General features: G+C 56.3%; 1 protein-coding gene across 4 annotated transcripts; it reads left to right on the top strand.

The window, feature by feature from the left end:
• The first annotated feature begins 394 nt into the window (after positions 1-394).
• Positions 395-23,284, top strand: CARD10 (caspase recruitment domain family member 10). 4 transcript variants are annotated; one of them, XR_008235806.1, is made up of 22 exons: positions 395-462; positions 2,401-2,619; positions 2,984-3,121; positions 3,451-3,776; positions 5,640-5,822; positions 6,176-6,331; positions 6,508-6,633; positions 6,807-7,001; positions 7,100-7,246; positions 7,997-8,112; positions 8,369-8,409; positions 9,116-9,236; positions 9,694-9,874; positions 10,706-10,829; positions 11,183-11,423; positions 11,717-11,786; positions 12,135-12,234; positions 12,714-12,872; positions 15,838-15,959; positions 16,602-16,717; positions 16,964-17,254; positions 23,202-23,284. XR_008235806.1 is itself a non-coding variant. In XM_052790963.1 (21 exons), the coding sequence occupies exons 1-21, from the start codon at positions 456-458 to the stop codon at positions 17,169-17,171; spliced, it is 3,096 nt and encodes a 1,031-aa protein (XP_052646923.1). In that variant the 5' UTR covers positions 395-455; the 3' UTR covers positions 17,172-18,889. The 4 variants fall into 4 exon arrangements, 2 of the variants coding, with proteins under 2 accessions (XP_052646923.1, XP_052646925.1); XR_008235805.1 differs by lacking the exon at positions 23,202-23,284 and adding an exon at positions 21,674-22,141; XM_052790963.1 differs by lacking the exon at positions 23,202-23,284 and having other exon boundaries at positions 16,964-18,889.
• Positions 23,285-23,488: the final 204 nt, after the last annotated feature.

Here is a 23,488-nt window from a genome sequence, read left to right as displayed (position 1 = left end):
GTGCGTTTCGGAAGAGAAGTCACTGGCGAGCCACATCCTTCCGGAGAGCAGCTCCAGCCCGGGGCTGGGGGGGAGAAGAAGAAGGGGGGGCAGAAGAAGGAGGAGGAGAAGAAGGAGGAAGAAGGGGGGGGGAAGAGGAGAAAGACGGGACACACGCAGAGAAAAACCTTTCCCCAGCTCGCCCAGGTGAGGAGCAGCCGGAGGGTCTCAGAAACTCCGGGGGTGGGGGTTGCCGGTAAGTGTCACCGCGACCCCCGGGGGCGGGCAGGGCTGGGCTTTGCATTGCCTATGGGGTTGCCGGTTCCCTCCCAGCTGGCTGGAGGAGGGAAGGAGGGAGGGAGGGAGGGAAGGTGCAGCGGGGTGGGGAGAACGTTTCGGACACACCTGCCGGGGCGGCGAGACGGGCGGCGGCGGAGCGGAGCGGGGAGCGGGGCGCAGCCCGCCCGGCGGTGGGGATGGCCGGTAAGGGGGGAACCCGCGGTGGGAAGCGGGTCTTGCGGAACCCTTCGGGGTGATGAAGCCCTGCTGTGCCCCTTTCTCCTCCGCAGGCTGCTATCTAAGCGCCGGGGAGGGCGGGGGGGTGGGTTTCGCCTGGGCTTGGGGGGTGGTGGTGGTGGTGGCGGTGTGGGGGGGTGTTTGCTCCTCTTCTTCTCCTCCTCTCCCTCTTTCCCAGCCAATTCCTCAGGGCTGGCCTCCAGCTCGCCATTCCTCGAAGGGCGCCTTCGGGCTGGCCGAAAGGGGAAGGGCTGCCTCCTCCCCTCCCCCCCCGGCCTGGGGGGGGCCGCGGCGGGCGGGTGGAGGGGTACCCCGGGCAGGAGGAGGGGTACCCCAGGCAGGAGTAGGGGTACCGGCTCCCAGAGCCCTCCACTCTCTCTCTGTCTGCCGAGAAGCTGGTCGTTGCTTGCACAGCCGGCTTGGATTGCTCAGAGAAATACTTTGATTTAAAGGCATAAATCTGGCGCCGAGGAGTGGAGCTCAAACCAGCGCAAATTCTGTGACCTGCTGTTGCATCCTCCTTCTGCGTACTTGTGTCCCTGTGGCAAGCGAACCTGTCCCAAATGAGAGAGATCAGTTTCTGCAAGAAACGCAGTTTGTTTTCTTTATTCAACCTAGGACAATCCAGATCTGTATCAGTATTTAGGCTCCTAAGCCCTTTGGTGCTGGAAATGAGACACTTGAGTATCTTTTGTGGATTCAACAATTCTCTTTTCCTGTTATCCTTCATCCAGAAGACCCTGAGCCTCCCATATTTCTACTTGGAGGATTAACTTCTGCACAGCGCGCTCAGCCATCCTCCTTGCTGTGCTAGTTGGCTGTCTGAAATCGCATGATATCATTCTTACCACAAGAAAGAAAAAAAAAAAAAACCAAAGAAAAAAGAGTGGGAGATTTCCTTCCCTCTGCCTTCATGCATCATGAACCTCTACACTGCCCTTGGGGGTGTTTGCGTGGCTGGGGTAGGAAAGCTGGACTCGATGCCAGCACCAGAGCGGCAGGTAATGGTGCGCACTGGGGAGGAGGGATGGCTTCTAGGTCTCAGAAGATCTTTGCTGTGCTTTGCCTTGCCAGCTGAAAGGATTTGTGCTGGCTTGGGAAGCAGATTTTGTTTCTCAAGTGAAAATAGATAACACTGGGTGAGTTGATACACAGCTGGGAAGAGAGCTCCTTGCACATACCTGCTTCATCACAGCTTGTAGGACTTAATGGAGCAGGTTCACCACTGCTCCAAGAGTTTTCAGTCCGTTGACTTCAGGGGGTCCCTCTTGCTTTATTTGGTTGACAGAGGGATTGCCTTGTTGCTATGTATTTCCAGGGCTCCACATGGATGTGTGGAAGATACATGGAAGATATGCTTCTGCAATTCCCCTTTGGCTCCAGTACCTGTAGCCAAGGTGCTCCATGGGACAGTGCCCTTGGGAACTTCAGTTTGGTCACTGATGCCTGGGACATGCCCAGGGCAAATGGATCCCCAGGGAAACCCTCCTTTCCAACCCCAGTGTGAGAGAGCATGTCCCAGGCTGTGAAAACTCTTGCTCCTGAGAGTTTCCTGTTCTCAGGGATGGGGAAAAAGGGAAGATGCGTGATGGTCGGGGGGATTTAAGTGTGCTTCAGGGATGAAGATGACATTTTCCCTAGACTTCCTACTGTATATACTCCTAACTCCTTTATGTACCACTGTCTTCTGCCTCCTGCATAGCTAAGGCGTGGGTGGGCACTCAAGATCCTGCTGGACCGATTTGTATGTCAAATGGCTTCTAATATATTTGAGTCCCATTTGTAACACTACCGAATCATTTGCAGGGCCATACCTCGACTCATGTTCTCCCACACCTACTCATGCCTTTTACCCTGTGCTCCTCCATCATTCCTCAGACATTCTCTTTCCTTTTATCCTCCCAGCCCTGGAGAATGCCCCTCTCCAAGCCTGCAGCCTCTCAGAGCAGGAGGAGGAAGAAGACAGCATCTGGGAGAAGATTGAGAGTGCACGGCACCAGCTGACCCGCTCCCTGAACCCTGCGAAGCTCACCCCATACCTGCGCCAGTGCCGCGTGATAGACGAGCAGGATGAGGAGGAGGTGCTGAATTCATGCCGATTCCCTTGCAAAAGCAACCAGACAGGTGGGAGAAAGCACAAACTTGTGCTTAGATGGGCCTGGTTTGTGGGGGACAACCTGGTTTTGACACGCAGTGGATGCTACCCAGCATGTGGTGTTGTGGCTTCCTGGTCGCTCTCACTGCAGTGCTGCCCTGGCTTTGTTGTTCGCTGGGATGCTCTGCAGCCACATCTCCATCTCATCCTCTGTGAGCCTCCCCCTGGGGGAAAGGGGGAGTGCTCCCACCCCATTCCCTCCTCCGGCCATTCCCGTTCTTGCGGATGGAAGCAGAACTGGTGGCGATGCTATTTCATATCGCGAAGCTGGTCTACGCTGTTTTCTCTCTGGTTTGTAGGGAATTCATCCTAGCTCTTTATCCCTTTTTTCAGGTTATCTGATGGACATCCTCCGGCGCCGTGGGAAGCGAGGCTACGAAGCCTTCCTGGAATCTTTAGAGTTTTACTACCCGGAGCACTACACCCGGCTAACAGGGAGGGAGCCAGCCCAGCGCTGCTCTATGATCCTGGGTAGGGGCAGGTGCTTCATCCCCCTTTCAGCTGCTGCTCGTGTGGGAAGGGCCAGAAATCTGTGCATAAATCTGTGTATAAAACCCTGGTTCACGCCACCTGTGTGCGAGGAACCCTGACAGCTCTGCGCTCTGGATCTGGAAGGGAAGGGGCCGTATGTACGTGTGTGACGGACCGTCATGCCGTCAGCCTGGGACAAGAAGGGCTGCAGACCCACAGGAGAGCTTGGCACCCCTTGATGGAAAACAGAGCGTTGGGTTGCTTGCTTTTTTGGGGGGTTACCCTTGTCTCAGCAGCCAGGACCTGATACTCCTTTGTCTCCCGCACAGATGAGGAAGGCCCTGAGGGACTAACTCAGTTCCTGATGATGGAGGTGAAGAAGGTGAGGGCTCAGCGCAAGGAGCACCTGCTGAAGGAGCATCAGCTCCAGGTGAAAAACCAGGCATTGGAGCAAGAGCAGGCCCGGCTGGAGCAGCAGCTACAGGAGCTCCTGAAGGTGCAGGAGCGTTGCCAGCGGCTGAGAGAGGAGTGGGACACCAACAGCGTGGAGCTGCTGAGGCTGAAGGATGAGAACTACATGATGGCCATGCGCTACGCGCAGCTCTGCGAGGAGAAGAACATGGCCGTGCTGCGGAGCCGGGACCTGCAGCTGGTGGTACGGCCCCGGGGAGCACGGGGGGTTGGCGGCAGGAGGCGGTGGGGGTCTGACGGCCGAGAGGGATGCAAGTGGGTGTCCACGTGTGGTGGCCCAGGAGCGTGAAGGAGCTGATGGCAGGTGGGACACGTGTTGGGGTGTCTGCTCTTGATGGGGAGCATGCCCTGAGCAGGGCAGAGCATCCAAGTCATGAGCATGGCACGGGAGACTCGCCGCTGCCCTGGGGCGGCTGGAGAGACATCACCAGCTCCTGCTGCAGCTGGAGATATGGCACCTAGAGGAGCCAGAACCAACCTCTCAGAGGAGATGCCGGGGTGATGCCTTGCCCAGCATCTCTCGGCTCTCTCAACCTGGCCGTTGGTACCAGGAGATGCCCTGTCTGCTCCCGATGGGCGCCAGGCAGCACAGGCATGCAGAAGGCAGCTGGTTCTATCAAGCTGCCTGTTTCTATTTACTCCTTCCCCGGGAAAGGGCTTGCATTTTCCTCTTTCTAGCGAGGACGGTGGCTGTGCAGCCGCCCTCACATGGGGTGCTGGGTGCGTGTGGGCTGCCCGGAGCTGCCCAGCCTGCCTTGCCGCTCGTAGGAGCATTTTAGCCCAGAGTCCATCCCCGCCCCGCCGCTCCCCACCACCTCCTCGTCTCTCTCATGACGTTTGGGAGACTCATGCCCCGCATACCCGAAGGAATTCATGACACTGCGCTCCAGCTGCCAAGCTCTCACCTCCAGCAAACACGTGCCCATTTCTTGCCCAGGCAAGGACAGCCCTACCTGGAACTTATTAATAAATCAGTTTCCTTGGTGCTCTGCTGCTTTCTGGCATTCCCCCCACCAGTCTGGGCCTGGACCTCTCACGCAGCCCCGTAGTTGCCTTTCATTCCTCGTCCTGCTCTGACAGCCCTGGGATCCTCCCCTACCTTTTATCCGGTATTCCTGCCAATGCCAGCTCCCCTGGGTCTCCTCCGAGCAGGGAGGCGGATTGCTTGCAGGTGACTGTGGGGTGGAGAAATCCCCCTGGAAGCAGGGTGGGCCACAAGGTCCCAGCCTGCCTTCGCCTCCTGGCTTCAGGGTCTGGAAGTTACTGGTCCCTGGAAGTCATTCTAGGTCTTTTGGGCAGATTTGCAGAAGTAATCCAGTTCCTGACTCCCTCCTTGGCAATTTTGGCAGTGCTGCTTAGTGCTCAGTGGCTTTAATAGGTTTCCCCTTCCCTGTTTTGCTCTCAAAGCCTTACCTGGCTGGGAAACTGTGCTTCTCTGATCAACTTCATCAGTCGTTACAGGTCTGTGAGGACCTCCCTTACTCCCGAAAGTAACTGGCCTCCCCTATCTCCAGTGACACGTTGGTGGAGGAGTGTGAGAGCAGCCCAGGGTGTGATGATGCATCTGTGGTACCCCGCAGCCTCCGGCAGCTTGAGCCTCAAACACTCCCCAGGCTAGAGGTGACCTCCCCACACTGGATAGCCCCCAGTGGATTTTTCTGCTGCAAATTTCTTTCTCAGCTGTTCTAGAAGCTGGGAAGCCTTTGAGAGACTCAACCCAGAAGTCCCTGGTCCACCCAGGCTCAAGGCCAGCTGTACCGGGGATGCCCCAAGGTAGCGAGAAAGTTGTTGCACCGAGAGAGGATCCTGAGACTGAATGCACTTACGCAAGTGCATCTTCCTCCTTTGCCCTGCAGGGCAAAGCTTTTGTGTGCAGCTGTGCTAACCTTGGCCCAATGGTAGGATTCTCCTTCGCGTGGTTGCCCAGCCCTCGCTTTCCTCGCCTCCAGACCCTTTTTCTGCCCAGCGTCCTCTCTGCTTTGCTCTCCCGCTAAGGCAGAGGTGCAGGGCCGTGTGTGTCAGACTATCTTTCTTCCCTGGGTTGCAGGTGGACCAGCTGAAATGCAAAGTGACCAGCCTAGAAGAGGAGTGCAGCCTGCTGCGGAAACAGGCGTCTGCGCCGCCCCAGCGAGAGACGGAGGAGCGGGGCCACCCCGACGCCGTGTCTGAGCTGTGGGCTGAGAACCAGCGGCTCACGGCATCGCTGCAGGAGCTGCAGGGCATGTTGCAGGTACCTGGTGGGACAGGGCAGACTCCGGGTCACCTCCTTTCCTGGGGCATCCCCAGTGCTGGTGACATGGGCACTGGGAAGATGGGGGAAATCACTGTCCTGGGCTGGTCTGTCCCTTTCTCTGAGGATATCGCTTGGCCGTGGTGGCTGCCATTGCTTCTGGGTAGTGATGGGTCCTTGTTTCCAGCTCTGTGGCTCTTGGATGTGCTTACAAGTGTGACTTTGTGCCTTGGAGCGCACAGTAGATTAAAGCGGGAGTGATGATGGCAGTCGTGCCAGTTTGCTTGTCACTGCCCTGGTCTGGTGCTCCCTTGGTGCTTGTGGTGCAGTGACGGTACCTTCTCGCCTCCTAGAAGCCAGGTGAGGGTCCAGTGCCAGGCTCGGAGCAGATCCTGCTGGATATCCTGGAGCACGACTGGAAGGAAGCCCAAGATGACCGGCAGGATCTCTGCCAGAAACTCAACTCCCTGCAGAACGAGCTGCAGTGGGCCGAAGAGCTGAGGGATAAGGTAGAGCATCCATCACCGCTCCTGTCCCTGCACACCGAGCAGGGCCTGGAAGAGAGGGGAGGGAGGGGGCTGGGAAGCCACAGCAATTGCTTCCAGGAGGGCTGGGGAGGGAAGGGGCTGGGAAGCCACAGCGATTGCTTCCAGGAGGGCTAATGCTCGCCGCTTGCTGTTGCCAGTACCTCCAGGAGGTGGAAGATCTGCAGCTGAAATACCGGACGCTGCAGAAGGACTGTGATCTCTACAAGCATCGTATGAACACGGTGCTGCTGCAACTGGAGGAGATCGAAAAAGAGCGGGACCAGGTAAATTGCTCTTCCCACTGGCTTTCCACCTCCCAGCAGGACCAGGGCTTTTGTCTCTGCTTTGGATACCCCCTCCTTCCCCAGCGGATCTTCTCCATCCATGCCAGGGTGGGAGGTAGGGGTTAGTAGCGCAGTTCTCTGCCTTTTCTCACTCTCAGCCTGGCTCCTTGCAGGCAATCCAGAGCCGTGATGGGGTGCAGCTACAATACTCCCAGGGCCTGATCGAGAAGGACCAGTACCGCAAACGTGTGCGGGCCCTGGAGGAGGAGCGGGACGAGCTCCTAAGCAAGCTGAGCCAGGCAGAAGGGCTGAACAGCACGCTGGAGGCACAGCTGCAGCGGTGCCAAGGCAGCCGCAGCCTGGGCAAGGTGAGGGTGGCTAGAAAGAAGAGGGAACAGAGAAGGCAGAGGGCTCAGGACTGCTTTCTGGGGGACACAATGGGATGATGGAGTCCCTTCTCTCCCAGATGTGCAGCTCTTCCTACTCCCTCTGCTCCAACCTCAGCAGCACCTGGAGCCTCGTAGACAACCCTACCAGCTTTACGACTGGGCTTGTGGATGCGCTGGGGGTTTCTGTTATCCCGTTCCCAGGAGATTCAGCCATTCAGAGCATGGTGAGTGCTTGACCATGAGCCGAGGGCAGCAGGGACCCACGCTGCTCGAGAAGGGCACAGAGGCATTGGAGCGGGTTCGTTGTGGGCCTGTGACTTGGTGGGAGACTGGGTATGGAGCGGTGTGTAAGGTGGGAGCAGATCCCAGATGCAAAGCTTAGTTCTCTCAGTCTCTGACAAACCAGTCAATGCTGCACCAAAGTGTGCAGCGCTTAGCTGGGTGGGCAAGAGGGGGAATTGAAACCCTCTTCATCCCATATAATGCCCTAGAAATCAACAGCCTCATGTAAGATGTTATCCTCCCTCCAAAGCTGTTTAGTCTACACATGCTGGGGGAGAAATCCTAGCTCTTTGGAATCCTGTAGCAGCATCGTATTGTTTTTAAGGGAGTCAGGTTCTTTCCTTTGACTCTTTGACCTCTCATCCTAGAGCACCCTAAAATGGGCAGTCCCACAGGTTACTCACACCTTTGTGTGTGTGTGGTGGCTAAAAGTGAGATATAAGGACAAGACTGGAAATTCCCTTCATCTGCTGCTACTCCCACAGCTTGTACATTGCAAAAAGATAGGGGTGCGGTGTCATGCGTCTCCATCCATGCTCTCCTCTTGGGAAAACAAGGTGCCCCTGGGATGTGGATGGTCCCTGAAGAGGCATGTGGTACTCAAGGAACTGTTTGCAACCTGGCCTGAAGGGAGGGGAGAGGTGGTGCTGGGTGTTGGTGTTAACAGGCATTTCTCTTTCACTCTGCCCAAGGAGGTGACTCCTGACAGCGAGAAGGATATCAACCGCCTTTCCACTTTCCCCTTCCCACCTTGCATCGGCTCCATCCTTCGTCGGCAGCGGGAAGACAGGTGCATGCCCTACAAAAGGTGATTGCTGGGGTGCTGCTTGGGTCTGTGTCTCCTCTGTGGGGCTTGTGGGGGCCAGGGAGAGCAGTCTGGCAGCAGAGGAAGGAACCTGAAGTGGGAACTGAGAGTGGGAAGGCTGACTGGGGGCTGTGTGCTGGCTGGAGGGGGTGCTTCTGCGGGGGTGGCGGAAGGCTGTGGGGATGAAGTTGAGAATGGGATGCAAACAGGCTTTGGAAAAGCTGCTGCCTCACAGCTCCCCTTTGTGTCTCTTTTGTAGCTTGTCCTGTGGCTCCTTTAGCAGCATTGAAGATGCAACAGGTACCAGGGTGGGAGCTTTCCCCAAAGGGCTTAACTGTAAAAAGAAGTGGTGGCTGTGGGGAGAGGGGTTGGACAATTGACCGTCCCTCATGCCTTTGGTTTGTGCAGCTCACTGTGAGGGCTCTGCACCCGTAGGAGGGTGCTACAGACCCACATGTCCCCCCCTGTGCCTTGCCAGGCACAGCAGCTGGAAAAGCTGGCTTTTCCTCTGCATAGCAGGTAGCTATTCACATCAGCTCTGTTTAATTCGTGGAGAGCTGCGCTGATGGAGAACTTGATGTGGAGTTGGGGGAGTAGGTAACAGAAGAGAGAAATGCCTTTGCCCTGGGGTGTTATTGGATATTCCCTTCATCCGCTACTACTTTGGTGATGGGTTGTAAATCTCCTGGAGTGGAGCTCTGGTGCTGGCAGGTCCTATGGTGGGTGCTGGTGGCTGATGTCCAGGCACATCCAGGTGACCCTGGCTGCTACTGCCTTCTGACCGAAATGCTGATGAAGGGAGCAAAGGTTTGCTTGTTCTCAGGAGACATGGGAAACCCTTTCCAGGGAGGTGACCGTTCAAAGCCTCTCTGCAGCCTCAGTTTCCCAGTCAGATGCTAGAAAATGCCCAGGAAGGGGTGACAGACCCTTTCCACCCAGAGAACGTGAGCTCCCTGCAGCGCTTGGAGAGCTGATGTGCCCCGTCTCCCTCTGCTCTCTTTCCTAGGCAGTGATTTTGCTAGCACCTCTCTCGGGGCCTTCTCCTCTTCTTCCAGTAGGACCTACGCCAGGGTGAAGTCGGAGATCTGCTTGTCCATGCTTCCCAGCTGTGAGGAGGTCACCAGGAGGTGATTGCTGCTCTCTGAGCTAGGCATTCTGAGCCGGCTGCTTGGGGGGACATTTCGTGGTGCTGGGGGGACCACGCTTGGGAGGCTATTCCTTTCTGCCTTCCCCCTTGCAGGCTTTCTCGCTAGTGGGAGAGGAGAGGAATGAAGATTTTTTGCACTGTCCCATTTGTTATGGCAGGGGTGGGGATGTTGCCCTGGGCTGGATACACATCTGTCTAGGAAGGGACAGGAGTGTGGGAGCCCAGCTTGGCTTCGATGTTGGGGCTGGTGGGATGGAAGGGGCTGTGGGGGTTCATAAGAATTGTGTGTGAGCCCTGGTGATGGCTTTGCATGAGAAGCTCTGTACTGCAGTGCTCAGTACAATAAACACCCTGTAGCTGGACACAAGGCATAGGGGACCGGTTCTTAGAAAAGGCAGCAAACTTCAGTTGCTGGACTTGGTGTTTCTCCTTGCCAGGTCACTGGTGGTACAGCTCACTAGTATGGGTCACCCCAGCAAGCCCTCACCCCAGGAGAAGAGGCTTGGAGCAGACATTTCCATCCTTGGAGGGAACAGGACAGGGATTTACGTCCAGTGGGTCAAGCCAGGCTCAAAGGTCGAGGATGCAGGACTCAGGGAAGGGTGCCGGCTCATTGAGGTGAGTCCGGGAATGGGCTCACTTTGTGGGTTTGCAAGGCACCTGGGATGATGCAGGGAGTGTGGAGTGATCCCTAGTGCAAGCTGACCTCTACCCAGCTTGAAGGCCACCTCCATTTCTCTTGTTTCCCAGGACTGCTCCCTGCCTAGAGCTTTATGCAGCACAAACACCCATACAGGTCTCATGGCATTCGAGTGTACCTGTGCGTGTAAAAATGCTAAGACCTTCTGAAACACTTCCTTCAGCTGTGGGAGGGGAGAGACAAAAAGCAGTCACACAATTAAGACGGCAATATGGCTATATGTCCCTGGAGTTGTCTGTCACCTTGTAGTATATCAGAGCACTTTGCATCCTGCATCCCGCACATGCCTGTTGCAAAGCAATCAATTCTGGAGCAAGATTTCTCATGCCTTCGTGACCCTCCTGAGCTATAAAGAATAATTGCTCCGAAGAAAGCTCCTGGAGGGAGGGAAGGGCATTTGTTTTGGCAAGAATTGACACCACTTGAAATACAGCTACACTACTTGAATTAATATCCCACTTGTAACTGAAAAAAACCCAGCTCTCCCGTCCCCACTCCCGCGTGCGTTCATGCACGCACATTTGCTTTCACAGCAGCCCAGCATCTGGACTGGGTGGTGGCTGGCAGCAGGTATTTCAGGGGCAGAGGAGGGAACCAGAGGCAGACCGAGGATGCCTTGTCCTCAGGAAGAGCTTTCCCCAGGCCTGCCTCGCTCTGTAACGTCTCTTGTGTAACCCTGATGGGTGAGGGAGCTGGGGGAGACCCTGCTCTTCCAGCCCTTAGGTCTAACGGCATCGGGTCCTTGCTAGCTGAGGGTGCCGTCGCTGAAGGAAGAGGTGCTTTCCCTGGAAAACTGCACGCGGGAGGTCGCCTACCTGAGCCTGCTTCATTGGGATGAGCCCTCTAGTCTCGTCTTTCGGCTGGACCTGGAAGGTAAGACCCTGGCAACTGGGTCTCCTTTGAGCCTAAGCTCTCTGCCTCCCTTTCCAGACCCTCCACCCAGCCCTGGAGGTAAATCTCAGTTATTCTCTCTCCTCTCCTGTTTGGTCCTAGGCCACCATGTCTGACACAGGGGTTGGCCGTAGCTCCGGTAGCTTTCCCTGTCTGGTGTGGCTTGCGCATCCTCTGAGTTACGGGATGGAGGTACAGACCTTCTGTCTGTTTGCCTCCTCTGCACCCCTGACCCCAATCCGTAGCATCACAGCTGTGCTGGGGACTTGGCTATCTTATCAGTGACGGTTGTCTCCTGTGTCCCTGCCTATGGTGACCTATATCTCCTGCTCCAGGATACCAGCCTCTGCGGGAAGCCCTGGAAGAAGGGAGGAAGTTTTCTGGAGACTCGTTCTACGTACGCACCAACCTGTCCCTCCTGGAGCCATCAGACCCTTACGCACTCTGCGTCAAGTGTCGGGAGATCCTTCATGTCACGGACACCATGCACAAAGGGCGGCTGGAGTGGTACTGCTCCCGCGTCGATCCCTTGACCATGCGGGACCTGGACAAGGGGACAGTGCCCAACTACAGCAGGTAACCAGGGTGAGGAGGAAGGCAGGGGGTATCTGCCCCATTTATCTGCGGTGAGCATCCCCTAGGAGTCCTGAGGGGTGCAGACTGGTCTCTCGATAGTGTGGGCTGCCCAAGTCTTGTATGGCGACCGGTGCGGTAGTGGTTGGGTGCCCTTGAGAGACTGGGAGGTTGAGTGAGGGCTTTGGTATGCCTATGCTTCAGCAGGTCTGTGAGGTTTGGTGAAGAGGATCACAGCAGGCTACGGTCCCTGGGGGCTCTAGAATTGCTTGAGTGCAAGCTCGCTGTCTTTTCAGGGCTCACCAGCTTTTGAAGATCCAGGAGAAGGGCCAGACGCCTGGGCAGCAGAGGGGCCACAGAAATAATGTAAGCCGAAGAAGCCAGCAGTGAGAGCTGTGTGTGCGCACCTGTGGCCGCCCCACCACCTTGGCACGCAATCTGCCCCGCTCCGTTGGTAAACCAACTCGTATAGAGGTGGCAGCTGGGTTAGCAAGCAGAGCAGGGGCTTATAGCCCAGGCGGTGTTACTGCTCTGTGGCTGCTTTCCTACCTGTTCCCCACTTCCCAGACTGAACGTGATGGGCGGCAGACCCGGTCCCGTGCTTTTTGTATGTGCGCTCCCTCCCCTTTGCCAGCGGGTGTTCTGCAGCCAGCTCTCTGTGCGTGTGTGAAATGGTCTATGCTCTCAGCCTTATCGCCCTCACTTTCTCCTCAGCTAAAGAAACGGGCCTTGGACCAACTGCGCCTGGTGAAATCCAAACCGCAGAGGAGCCCGGAGCAGCCCCCTCAGCAGCTGTGGCTGGACCCCTGCTCAGGTGAGCTGTTACCCCTCTGCCTGCCCCATCACCCTTGGGGACCTCATTGTCCCCTGTGGGCACTGAAGGGACATTGGCAACTGGGATGCCTCAGTCTCTCTGCCCAAGATCCCCCTTATAACTCTGCTAGCGGGATTTGGGGAAGCCTGTGCATATTTAAAGCCCCTGCTCCTTTCCCTGGGTTTTCTGGGGCTTTCCATTGCTTCTGTGGTTCTAACTCTTTGTGGAGAATAAACTGGTGTGTAACTCAAGGGAGTACCAGAAAATGGGCAAGGGAGACTACAGCCAGAATATCTGCGTGCGAGTGAGTGTTGTAACCAGGGTGGGATCTCACCTGGGACATAGGATGGTTGGTAGGTGCCTCTATGAGTCAGGATGAAGGGATGGTACAGGAAGAATGGGATGGTCTGTGGGCCGGTGACAGGCTGGTCTTTCATATTGTCACCTTTGGCTTTCTCTTCTTCATTCCTGACTTCCAGACCCAGACATGAACCTGAAGCCTTACAGCCTGGTACGCCCTGTGGTGGTCAAGAAACCCCGACCTGTGGTGCTGTCACCTAACTGCATTGCACCACGGCTCATCAGGAACCTGCTGGACCTGCCCACGTCTCGCCTGGACTTCCACATGTGCCCAGGAGGTAGACAGCAATGGGTGGCTGATACGTCCAGGGCTGTTTTAGGGACCTGTGGCTGAGTGATGTAAAGCACGCAAATCTACTTCTGAGGGCTGCTTTCCCCTTTTACCTCCTGCCACTTCTTAGCCATGCAGTGGGAAGCTAAGGTGTTGCTCAAAGAGGTCACTTCTGTGGAGGTCTTGGTTGGCCCAGTTCAGGGAAGAGGTGCTCTTAGTCTTGCAAATATGAGATATGGTCTGATGGGACTCTTGGAAAGCACATGAGGTGTCTCTTCAGCGGCTAAGTGTGGGGGTCTCTGAGTCACCCAGACAATTCCTGTTGACAGGTCATCTTTTTGGGCTGAGTGTCTGCAAGACGTTCCCTCCTATTTTTAACTGTGTCCCATCCCTTTTGGCCCATAGGGAAGCCAGCCCTCCCTTCTGCTCTCCTGGGGCATGGGGATCCTCTCCCTTCCCTTGAGTGGGTGGCGGTGGCCATTGCCTTGCTGCTCTGGGTGGCTCTTCCCGGAGGTGAAGTCCCTGGTGAGGTGGGATCTGCAGATTGACTTCATACCGGCTCTTCCTCCGCAGGAATGAGAGGATCCAGCCTTAGTGCTGCTGTCCCCTTCCTTCTGCCAGCAGCGTGAGGCTGACATACCACTCCAGAGCCTGCTGGGGAAAGGGCTTTTCTCCCATAGGGAATTTTCGCAGAGGACAACTCCTCCTTTCCTCCTCCTTTCCTCCTCCTTTCCTCCTCCTTTCCTCCTCCTTTCCTCCTCCTTTCCTCCTCCTTTCCTCCTCCTTTCCTCCTCCTTTCCTCCTCCTTTCCTCCTCCTTTCCTCCTCCTTTCCTCCTCCTTTCCTCCTCCTTTCCTCCTCCTTTCCTCCTCCTTTCCTCCTCCTTTCCTCCTCCTTTCCTCCTCCTTTCCTCCTCCTTTCCTCCTCCTTTCCTCCTCCTTTCCTCCTCCTTTCCTCCTCCTTTCCTCCTCCTTTCCTCCTCCTTTCCTCCTCCTTTCCTCCTCCTTTCCTCCTCCTTTCCTCCTCCTTTCCTCCTCCTTTCCTCCTCCTTTCCTCCTCCTTTCCTCCTCCTTTCCTCCTCCTTTCCTCCTCCTTTCCTCCTCCTTTCCTCCTCCTTTCCTCCTCCTTTCCTCCTCCTTTCCTCCTCCTTTCCTCCTCCTTTCCTCCTCCTTTCCTCCTCCTTTCCTCCTCCTTTCCTCCTCCTTTCCTCCTCCTTTCCTCCTCCTTTCCTCCTCCTTTCCTCCTCCTTTCCTCCTCCTTTCCTCCTCCTTTCCTCCTCCTTTCCTCCTCCTTTCCTCCTCCTTTCCTCCTCCTTTCCTCCTCCTTTCCTCCTCCTTTCCTCCTCCTTTCCTCCTCCTTTCCTCCTCCTTTCCTCCTCCTTTCCTCCTCCTTTCCTCCTCCTTTCCTCCTCCTTTCCTCCTCCTTTCCTCCTCCTTTCCTCCTCCTTTCCTCCTCCTTTCCTCCTCCTTTCCTCCTCCTTTCCTCCTCCTTTCCCATCTCTCTCCTTTCCCCATGTTTAGAGTTCTCCCTTTGCCAGCTGCAGGGTTGAAAAATGAGTCGGTCTATTTTTTTTGGAGGGTGGTGATGGAGGTAGTGAAAAATCTCTGGTTTGCTGAAGAAGGATGGCTCTGCAAATTTTGGCTGCTGGGCTTCTTATCTGAGTGACTTGGTCATATATCCTGTCCTACTGAGCCCTCTGCAGGGTCCCCCTCACATTGCATGGGGACAGGCTTCAAAGCCATTACTGCAGCTGGGAATTTACACCGAGGGCAAAACCTCCCTTCTCCCCTGTCAGTTTTGCCTGTTGCGAGGGAAGGAAGGTGATCCGGGAGCCCCCGAGCCATTTCTCTTTTCTTCGCTCCTGTATTTTCCTTTGGAGCACTCCCCAGCCAGTGCAGAGTTAGCATAAGCCAACTGATCTTCCACAGGAGCCTGCTGCCGCCAAAGGAAACAGATGGCTTTGCGGGATCTAGCTCTACCTGGGAAGTACCTGTGCCACCAGGCAGAGGTAGCAGAGGATGCCCAGCCAGCCTGGGGCTTCGGAGAGCCGGAACGTGCTCTGGACCCAGCTCCAAACATGCCGTCTCCTAAATACATTGCTTTATTTCTGTCTTAGGGGCGAGCAGCCCCTTGCTCGTGTTTCAGCGGCAGTATGGGCAGCTGCCTGGAGCAGTGCGGTCAGCAGGTAAAGCCCAGCTCCTGCTTCAGCCACGGCGGGCTGCGGAGCCTGTGGCTGCCCGGGGGGGTCTCTGTGTGCGTGCGTTTTATCATCTTCTGTTGGGAGTTACCAAGGGCACCTGGCAGTCATTGCTTTGACCGTGCCGGACCTCACTGTCCTGCCAGCTCTGCCCCCAGTTCTCTGTCTCAGCATCACCTCTCTGCTGCTCTCCTGCCTGGCGTTGGCTCGGCTGCTGGGTGCTGTCCTTCCACCTCCGAGCAGGGGGAGGTAGCTCAAGTTGTCACCGACAAAAGGAGGTTCAACTTGCCGCCCATCTTCCTCCCACTCTCCCACGCCAAGATGCGCACTCCTCTTGCTTCCCCAGCCCTGCCGCTTGCCAGAGCCATCTACGAGCCTGTGCAGCTCACAAACCCTGCAGAAAAACTACCTGGCAAAAAAAAGTGATTATTTTTCTGCCTCACTGTTACGGAGGGGGTGGGACAGCGTGGCAGTGGGGAAGCGGGATAATGGCTGTGAGCTGGCTTAGGCTGCTGCGCTACTGCAACACAAGCGCTGCTCTTGCCCTGCAAGGGGTCTTCAGCTGTGATATCTTGCTTGTTCTGTACGCAGAATGCTGCAGGAGATCCATGCCAATGTGTAATGTTGTATAATTAGACTCACTCTCCGGAATCCATAAACACTGAACTCGATAAGCATCAGCGCGGCAGCAAATGTATGGGATCTGACGTAGAAAGTACATGCAAGAGGGAGAAGGGGCTGACATTTCCCTTTTCATATCTCCTCTTGGCTCGCAGAGAAGCTGGCAGAAAGGGATCCCAGCGCAACCCATGCTCAGGGGCACCCTGCGTCTAGAATTGCCCCCCAAGACCAGAGGGAGAGCGGGCGAATCCGCATGATCCGAGAGGCGATGGAGAAGGTGCTGAGCTGTTTGGTGTGGGGAGAGAGGGTCAGGATGGGGCACCCCGTTCAGACTGGAGGAGAGGAAGGGAAACCTGAGTGGGGGAAGAGGGAGGGTGGTGTGGGGATAGAGAAAGAGCTGCTTGCTTGGGGGCTGTGTAATTCGGAGGGTGTTTTAGGTCCAGGTGCTGTGGGGTTGTGGAGCAGCAGATACGGACTTTCCCCTGAGTCTCTGTTGAGCTCAGGTGAAAGAAATGGCAACTGGGGATACGTGGGGGAGGCGGTGGGAAATGCCATGTGCAGATGTGACCTCCCTGCTCTCACATTCCTCATCTTCGCCAAAGCGGCAACAGCTCTGCTCAGGGCAGATGGAGAAACGTGGGCCTGTGGGTGACAGTGATGACAAAGATGATGTGAAGATGGGCTGTGGCTGCGCGAGGGGTCCAGTGGGCTCTTGGGTTGGCGGTGATGGAGTGGGTGACCCTGCTTTTTAATTCTCCCCTTCCTTCTTCGCACTGTCCGTAAATTCCACATTTAATGGAATTACTATTGGAAAAGCAATGATATTTCACAGTATGGGATTTGATTTAATGTAACTGTCAGGGACTGGGGTTATTTTTTCTCTATTTAAATCAGTAAATCTATTCAATTTCCCTTCCAGAATAAACACTGCCTGCTAGAGCTGGGAGTTCAGAGTGTGAGGGATCTAATTAAAAGTGAAATATACCCCATCGTTATCCATGTCGAGGTCACTGAGAAGAACGTTAGAGGACTCAGGTAAGAAAAGACGGAGTGGCATGGATGAAGGGTATCATGGGAGGAGAGAGAAGCCCTTGTCTCTGTTCAGAGGGAGAGACAAGGATTGGTGTGGGACCGCTTACTGTGTGCGTGTTGGAGTTGGCCGCTGTGAGGGGAAAAAGGGCAGGAAAATCGGCTTTTTGTACGTGTGAGGGAGTTCCTGGCTGTTTTTGCCACCCCATCTCTCTATGCCAAGGGTAACACTCATCCTCGTGTTTTCCCCAGGAGCTTGCTGGGTAAAGTGGGCCAGCGGGACTCGGAGGTGCTGAAGGTGTGCCGCGGTGCGGAGCAGGCTCTCCGCGCTCTGCCGTGCTCCTGGGCCCGCGTGGAACCCCACACCTGGAGCCACGCCGAGGAGCTGCCCAAGGTGGTTCGGGGATGCATCTTCCAGGAGCAAACCCGCCCGCTCTGGATCGAGGAGGGCGACGACTGAGCTGGGGGTAGCAGAGCGGGCACTGTCAGCTACCATCCCCAAGAGATGTTCGCGGAGGTCCCTGCCTCCCCAAACTCCTCCAGGTAGCTTGTACTTCCTCCCCGAGGGGATGGTGGCAGCAAAGGCCCCCAGGGGTAGCCTTTCTGGTCCCCTTGAGGCCACCAAGAGCTTGGGGGGGGTAACACGTGCTGCCTCCCCCATCTGAGCTTTCTGTATTTTACTGGAGAGATGTCTTCCACCGACACGGTGGAAAACACCCTCATGGGCTGTTCCCCATCACCCTGGGCTGCCCTTGTCTCTGGTATGTGGTCAGGTTGCCCGATGGGGAACGTAGGGGAACAGTGTGGGATCAGGCTGCGCGGGACCGTACCTCACGCACATTTGAAGCCCTTCTCCCATCACCTCCATCTCCCCTGCCCTGTGGCACTGTGTGCTCCGGGTCCCGTCTTCTCCCGTCTACCTCGTCTCCGGCTCCACGGCACAGGGAGCACGGCTCGCATGCCAACGCCCCGCCACGGCTGGAGTGACACTAAGCTTGCAACAAACCCTCGTTTTACAGGAGCTGTACTCTTTATTGCTTGTAAATTATTAATGGAGCCTTTTATTGGCAAACTGCATATAAAGGAGAATTAAATACCATTCATAAAGGGAATGGGTGGCAGGCTGTGGGCTTGTGTGCTACTGGGAAGGTTTAGGTAATGCATGACGGGGGTATTTTTCTCCTCCTTTAGCTGAGACCCAACTGCCCAACCCTCCAGGGGAAGGAGGGAGCCCTGCTTTTGCTGTTGTAGGGCAGCAAGAGGTGTGGGGAGAGGACAGGCTGAGCGTGCCACAGACCAAGCCCCCTCCTGTTTTTACTTGCCTCCAGTTTTTCAGTCCCTTGCCTCTCCCCAGTGCTGATGTTGGCCAGGTTGCTTTAGAAAAGCCAGGGAAAAGCTCACTTGATGTGTCTGGCTGAGGTCCCTAGAGCTTCACATCCCTCTATGCCCTGGTTATCGTGAAGTGACGAGCCAGCTACCTCATCCTCCTTGGGGACAACAGCAAGACTGAGCCCAGCCACGCTGCCAGGAGGCTGGGGGCTGTGCCCCTCCACTGGGGGCTGTTCACACCCTGACATGGGGCCGAGTGTGTGTTCAGACTCTGGCAGAGGGAAGACGGAGGGTTTGGGTAGCAGCAGCCGTGCTCACCCACCCTAGCACCGTCCTGACTCCTAATCAATCGCCGTTATCGGCCCTGCTATAGGAAAGGGGTGCCGGGACACCCACGCCATGGAGAGGCGGTGATTGTGGTGGTAGATGGTCTTTCCCGGGGCATGCAAGAGGAAAATGGGAGTCTGTGGCTCTGGGAGGCTCCATGGGGCATGAGGCGAGGCAGAGGGCTGAGCCCACTGATCCTGGGGTCAATGGGAGAAGATGGGCAACAAGCACCAGAGTCAAGTCCTCTCTGTGTCCTCCTTGCCCCTGTGATTAGGGCGCTGCTAGTGCCATGCACTTTTGAAGCTCTGAGCAAAGATTAACTTGCTGATCTTCACAGGTCCCCTGTGAGGTGTTATTTCAGGCTCTAAACCAGTTGCCTGTGTCTTTTATGAGGACGAGAGTGAAGGGGGAGGAAAGAAAAGATTTTAACCTGCTGTCAGGAAAATGTAGAGCAAAGTCCCAGCTCTGCCCTGGAGCAATGCAGCTCTCCTCCCAGGGAAGGGGGAACTGGTGTAACACTAGGCTCCCAAATGACATCCACTCCAGGGGATGCAGCCCGAGCATCCCGGCACAGCCAGCCCCCCCGGGGAGGGTGCTTGCCCTGCAGGCAAACAAACTGGGACTCTTGTTGAGCTGATGAGAAGACAAGTCCCAAGGCAAGCTCCCAGCCACCCTGGCATGGATTTGGAGATTAGAGTTTGCATCTTCGCAGGGAAAAAAGTAGCGCTTGAGTACCCAGGGAAAACACTTTGCGCGAAGCACTCTGATTCAGGGCTTCGCAACTCCTCCTGCCAGTTGGCACTGGCAACTCCCCCCCCAGCCCTATGGCCTAAACTGAGGGTAGGTAAGAGCAAGCCCCCCTCAAATAAACGGATGTCCCCCAGCACCTCCCTGGGCCATCAGTGTTGTCAGCCAGAGGGAAAGGAAGGCAAAAGAAGGCTGCTGGGAGGCAGGTTGGCACTGCCCAGCTCTCCAAGCAGCAGGCAGCACTTCCTTGCCTGCTCATGGGCTTCTTCCAGGCCCTCTCTTTATCCATCTTGTCTCCCCCTGAGGCTTTCAAAATCCAGCTTCAACTCGTTCTGGACACGGGTGAGAAGCAGGGCAGAGGGCTCCAAGGCAAAACATAAATGACCCACCTGCTGCCCTGCACACCCCAGCCCACCTTCTTTTTCCCTCTGGGGGGGTGGCTGCCTGCCTGGAGGAATGAGTCACGGGTTAGGTAACAGGCAGAATACAATTAGCAGCCCTGGGCACCAATTACCAGCTATAACAGCCTTGTGCAAACCTCTGTAACCAGTCACCCAGAGCAAGATTTCTCCCTCCAGGGAAGGGATGGGCAAGGCAGAGTGTGTGTCACCCTGGGAAGTCACCAGCCCTTTCCTTGCTGCCCCCCTGCCCCAGCAGAGCTGCAGCAGCATGGGGGTCTCTGTCCCACGCACCCCCCCGATGATGGGTCGGTGAGCCCCATCCCAGGGCAGGATTGGGCACAGAATGGCCCCCCCCCCATCCCTGGCACCCCAGAAAAAAGAGGTGTCTCGCAGCGCAAGAAGCAGGCTGTGCTCACCTCTAGCATCGGGCATGTTCTGGTTTGTACGTGGTTGGGTCTGACCTGTTCCGCTTCCCAGCACTGTGCCCTGTATGAGGTAGCTTTAAATCATAGTTGTATGTTTTTTGGGGACATCACTAAGGATCCTCTGCCTGTGTCTCCCTTTCCCTCCCAGATAATCTCCTAGGCCAGGGCTGGGAGGTGCTGCAGGATGCCTGGGAGCCATGGAAGCTGCTTTTACAGCTGCCTGGGGCTGCTGGTGTGCCGCTGAAGCACTCCAAGAGGTTAATTTCTGGTTCGGGAGCAGCGGCTAGCCATGGGAGCAATCCCAGTATTTAGCGCAGAGGCAGTGAATCAGTCATACCAGCTTCACATCCCTGCAGCAATGTAAGGTCTGAAGGTGAACAACTCCCCCCCTGCCCCACATCAGTGTAAGAAAGCACTGCTATTCAAAGGGATCTAAAAATAAAACCTGCAGGGACCCTCCAAAGGGATATGGGAGATGCTCTGGAGATGTTCTTGCTTCAGGGGAAGGCTAGGAGTCTTGGAGACTCAGAGAAATACATGGGAAGAGGGAGAAGTGGATTCAGTGGTTTCTTCCTTACAAAAGTAAAAAATTGTAGCCAGAGACAGGGCTGGAGTGAAAGTGTGTGCGCAAGGCCTGGGGAAACTGGGCACATGGTTTTTAGCCCCGTGTCACGTCCCAGTTTCTCAGGATGATGACTCAGGTTTGCCAATTCCCAGGTCAGGATTAAGGTTGAAACGACACCAGGGATCCTTTAACTCACAAAACTCAATTTTTATTTGCTCACAACAAGAATTGGCATGAAACCATGTCAGTAAACTGTCACATATGCTAACCGTACATCACCAAACATATACTACAGGCCTTGCTTATTTGGGAATCAGTTCAGGGAAGACAATAAGGAGAGCCCTCCCGCTGGGTCAGGAGGTTCAGAGCAGACCCTGTTGCTTTCTAGCCTCCTTCTCAGAGAGGAGCTGAGGGGTGGCTGGGTCCGCTCCTAGTCCCAGACTTGGTCAACGGTTTATGTCTAAAGGGATGAGATATAGGGATTACAGAAAAGGGAAGAGAAAGATTTCCCTGGTCTTGGGTCCAGCGTTAGTCCATCCAGTCAGTCCCGGTGGACTTAGGCACATGGGGCTTCAGTTTGTGTCCTTTTATCATCCTTGCCCCTCCTGTGGGCGGGCACTCAAGCTCATTAGGCTAATTAGGTAGCCTTTGGGCTGTGGGCCTGGGGGGTTGTTTGGGGAGTAACTTCCCCTTCCCTACAGATGAGATCTTTGGCCATGCACGGTGAGTTGCCCTGCTCAGCACATCGGAGCAGGGAGCTGTGCCCCCTCCTGCACGTCCCCCCCCACCTCCTGTTGCTGATGGGCGCTGATGGGCTGCTTTTCTCCTGGGGTTCCTTGCTGGGCAGAGTTCCTTGTTATGCAGAGTCAGTCGTTAAGCAGAACTTGCCCCACCACAATGGTTGAGATATTAACTCCTTCAGCCTCTCACACCCTGCAGGGAGGTCTTCCCTGTGTGCCTAGAAAATGCCTTGTGTCTAGACACACGGTGGGAGTGTGGAACAGAGAGACCCTGGTCCCTGCCCTGAGCCCCTTTTCTAAGGTCCCATGATCTGCCATGTGCATGGGGGGGGCCCTTTGCCACATGGCACCATGTCCGCCCCCTCCCATTTCTCCCAGGTCCCCATCTTATTACTTCTTATCTTTATTTTTTTTTTTGGTATGCTGAGATTGGATGCCCACAGCTTGCAGCTCCCTGAGGAGACGCTCTGATTTCGGCAGCGTATGTAGAGCACTACCATCCTGCTGTCCCCACACTCGCTGTACTGGGGTGGGGGTGTGGGTATCACCCCCCTCCTGGGCTGGTTGCCTCTCTGTACCCCCCGGCTGCTCTGTGAAGTGGCCTAGAGGTAGCATGAAGGGGGCCTTCATGGTCATCCACCCCATAGCCAGCTAAACCAGTAACAGCTTGCAGCGATCCGTGGTGCTGACCCCAAAATTTCCCATCTGCGGTGGTCTTTGTCTTGGGAGGGGCTCTCGCACTTTTTGAGGGTCTCTGGTACCCCTATCCCTGGAAAGCCTTTTCCGTGCAGGACTCGCTCAGCTACACTCAGCATGTTCTGTGCCACGGCCCCAGACTGGCCTCGTTGGCACCCAAAGGGCTGGAGTGAAGGTGGCCATGCCCAATGCTGGGGGGGTGATGGGGGCGGGGGGAAGGAGCTGGAGGTGCCAGTTTGCTGCTGTGCCTGCAGGACTTTCTGGGGTTCTCCATAGAGGGAGATGACACCCCTCTTTCTTGCCTGGGGAAGGGGAAAAGGAAGCATCTTCTTGGACAGCACAAGAGCCATAAGGGACAAATGGCTGAGCTCAGCCCTGCTGCAGGGGCCAAGGACCTGGGTGGGATGTAAACTCAGCGGTGACACTGAGCCGTGGACATTGAAAGGGAGGTGGCAGACCCTCCCTCGCACTCTCTGCTGCTGGTGTACCTGTTCCTGTGAGTGTCACTGGCTCTGCAGCCATCTGGGCAGCAGGGTCTCCTTGGGCATCCCCGTCGGGGATGCGAGATGGGGGGTGGGGGGACACAGGGCTGGAGGCAGAGGGAAAGGGACCTTCAAGAGTAGAGAGGGTCTGGGTCCTGGTTTGGGGAGATGGGTGTCAGAAGTGGGGGTCAGACCCTAGTTTGAGAGTCTGGGGCATATGGGGGGGGGCAGCAGGGGACACACGGTCCCATTTTGGGGAGGCAAGACGGGGTTAGAAGGCAGGGGCAGCAATTCAAAGCAGTGCCCACAGGAAAAGCCTGGGGCTGGGGGAATTCCTGGGGAAACATGGTTCGATATAGCACCGGGCACCTTAACTTCACCAGAGCCCCACATCCGTGCCACCCTCCCCTCCTCCCGCAAAAGCGCAGGGCTGCAGAGATCCGCCCGGACTGTCACGGAGGAGCCGGGAAAACACTCAAGCAACAGGTTTGTCCTCCCACATCAGCTGTTTGTCACTTCGGAGGTGTCCCAGCCCTGGTGAGACGAACCCATTGTCAGAGCCAGGGCTCCCCCCCCCCCCCTCCTCCTTCTTCATCCTCCACCCTTCCATCCTCTTCCTCTCCCCCCGGGGCTGGCGCTCCGCCCCATGCCCGGAGGCGGGACCCGGGGCTGGGTCGGGGGCCGGGGCTGGCAGGGAGCAAAACCGAGCTGTAAGGAGGGTGCAGGTGGAGACCCCCCCCCACCGCCGCACGCATGGCACCCGGTCCCTTCCCTGCAGCCCTGCGCCCGCCGCTCGCCTCCGCTCCGCAGCCCTTGGCTTGGATGGGTGGGCTGGTGTCTTCTGGGGAATCGATGCCTTCGGTCCAGACTCGCCAGCGATGGCTCTGATCTCCATCGCCAACCCCTCGACCCTCAGCCTGGGACCCTCGGCCTCTCCGACAGGAGCGGAGATGCTCGCTTTCCTCCTGGCAGGCTGTGCCAGCCACCTGCCAGCCGCCCCGGAGTATTTTCCCATCACGTGTCCCTGCCTCGCTGGGTCATCGAGCTCTCTTAGTCTGTGAAAAG

This window comes from Harpia harpyja, chromosome 6, assembly GCF_026419915.1.
Source record: "Harpia harpyja isolate bHarHar1 chromosome 6, bHarHar1 primary haplotype, whole genome shotgun sequence".
Classification (NCBI taxonomy): domain Eukaryota; kingdom Metazoa; phylum Chordata; class Aves; order Accipitriformes; family Accipitridae; genus Harpia; species Harpia harpyja.
This window is presented reverse-complemented; position numbering and strand designations above follow the sequence as displayed.

What these genes read in the sequence shown, in the direction of transcription:
- CARD10 (XM_052790963.1), top strand. An exon ending in CAGCATTGAAGATGCAACAG is followed by an intron (nt 8,410 to 9,115) that starts GTACCAGGGTGG and finishes TCTCTTTCCTAG; the next exon opens with GCAGTGATTTTGCTAGCACC. An exon ending in AGAGGGGCCACAGAAATAAT is followed by an intron (nt 11,787 to 12,134) that starts GTAAGCCGAAGA and finishes CTTTCTCCTCAG; the next exon opens with CTAAAGAAACGGGCCTTGGA.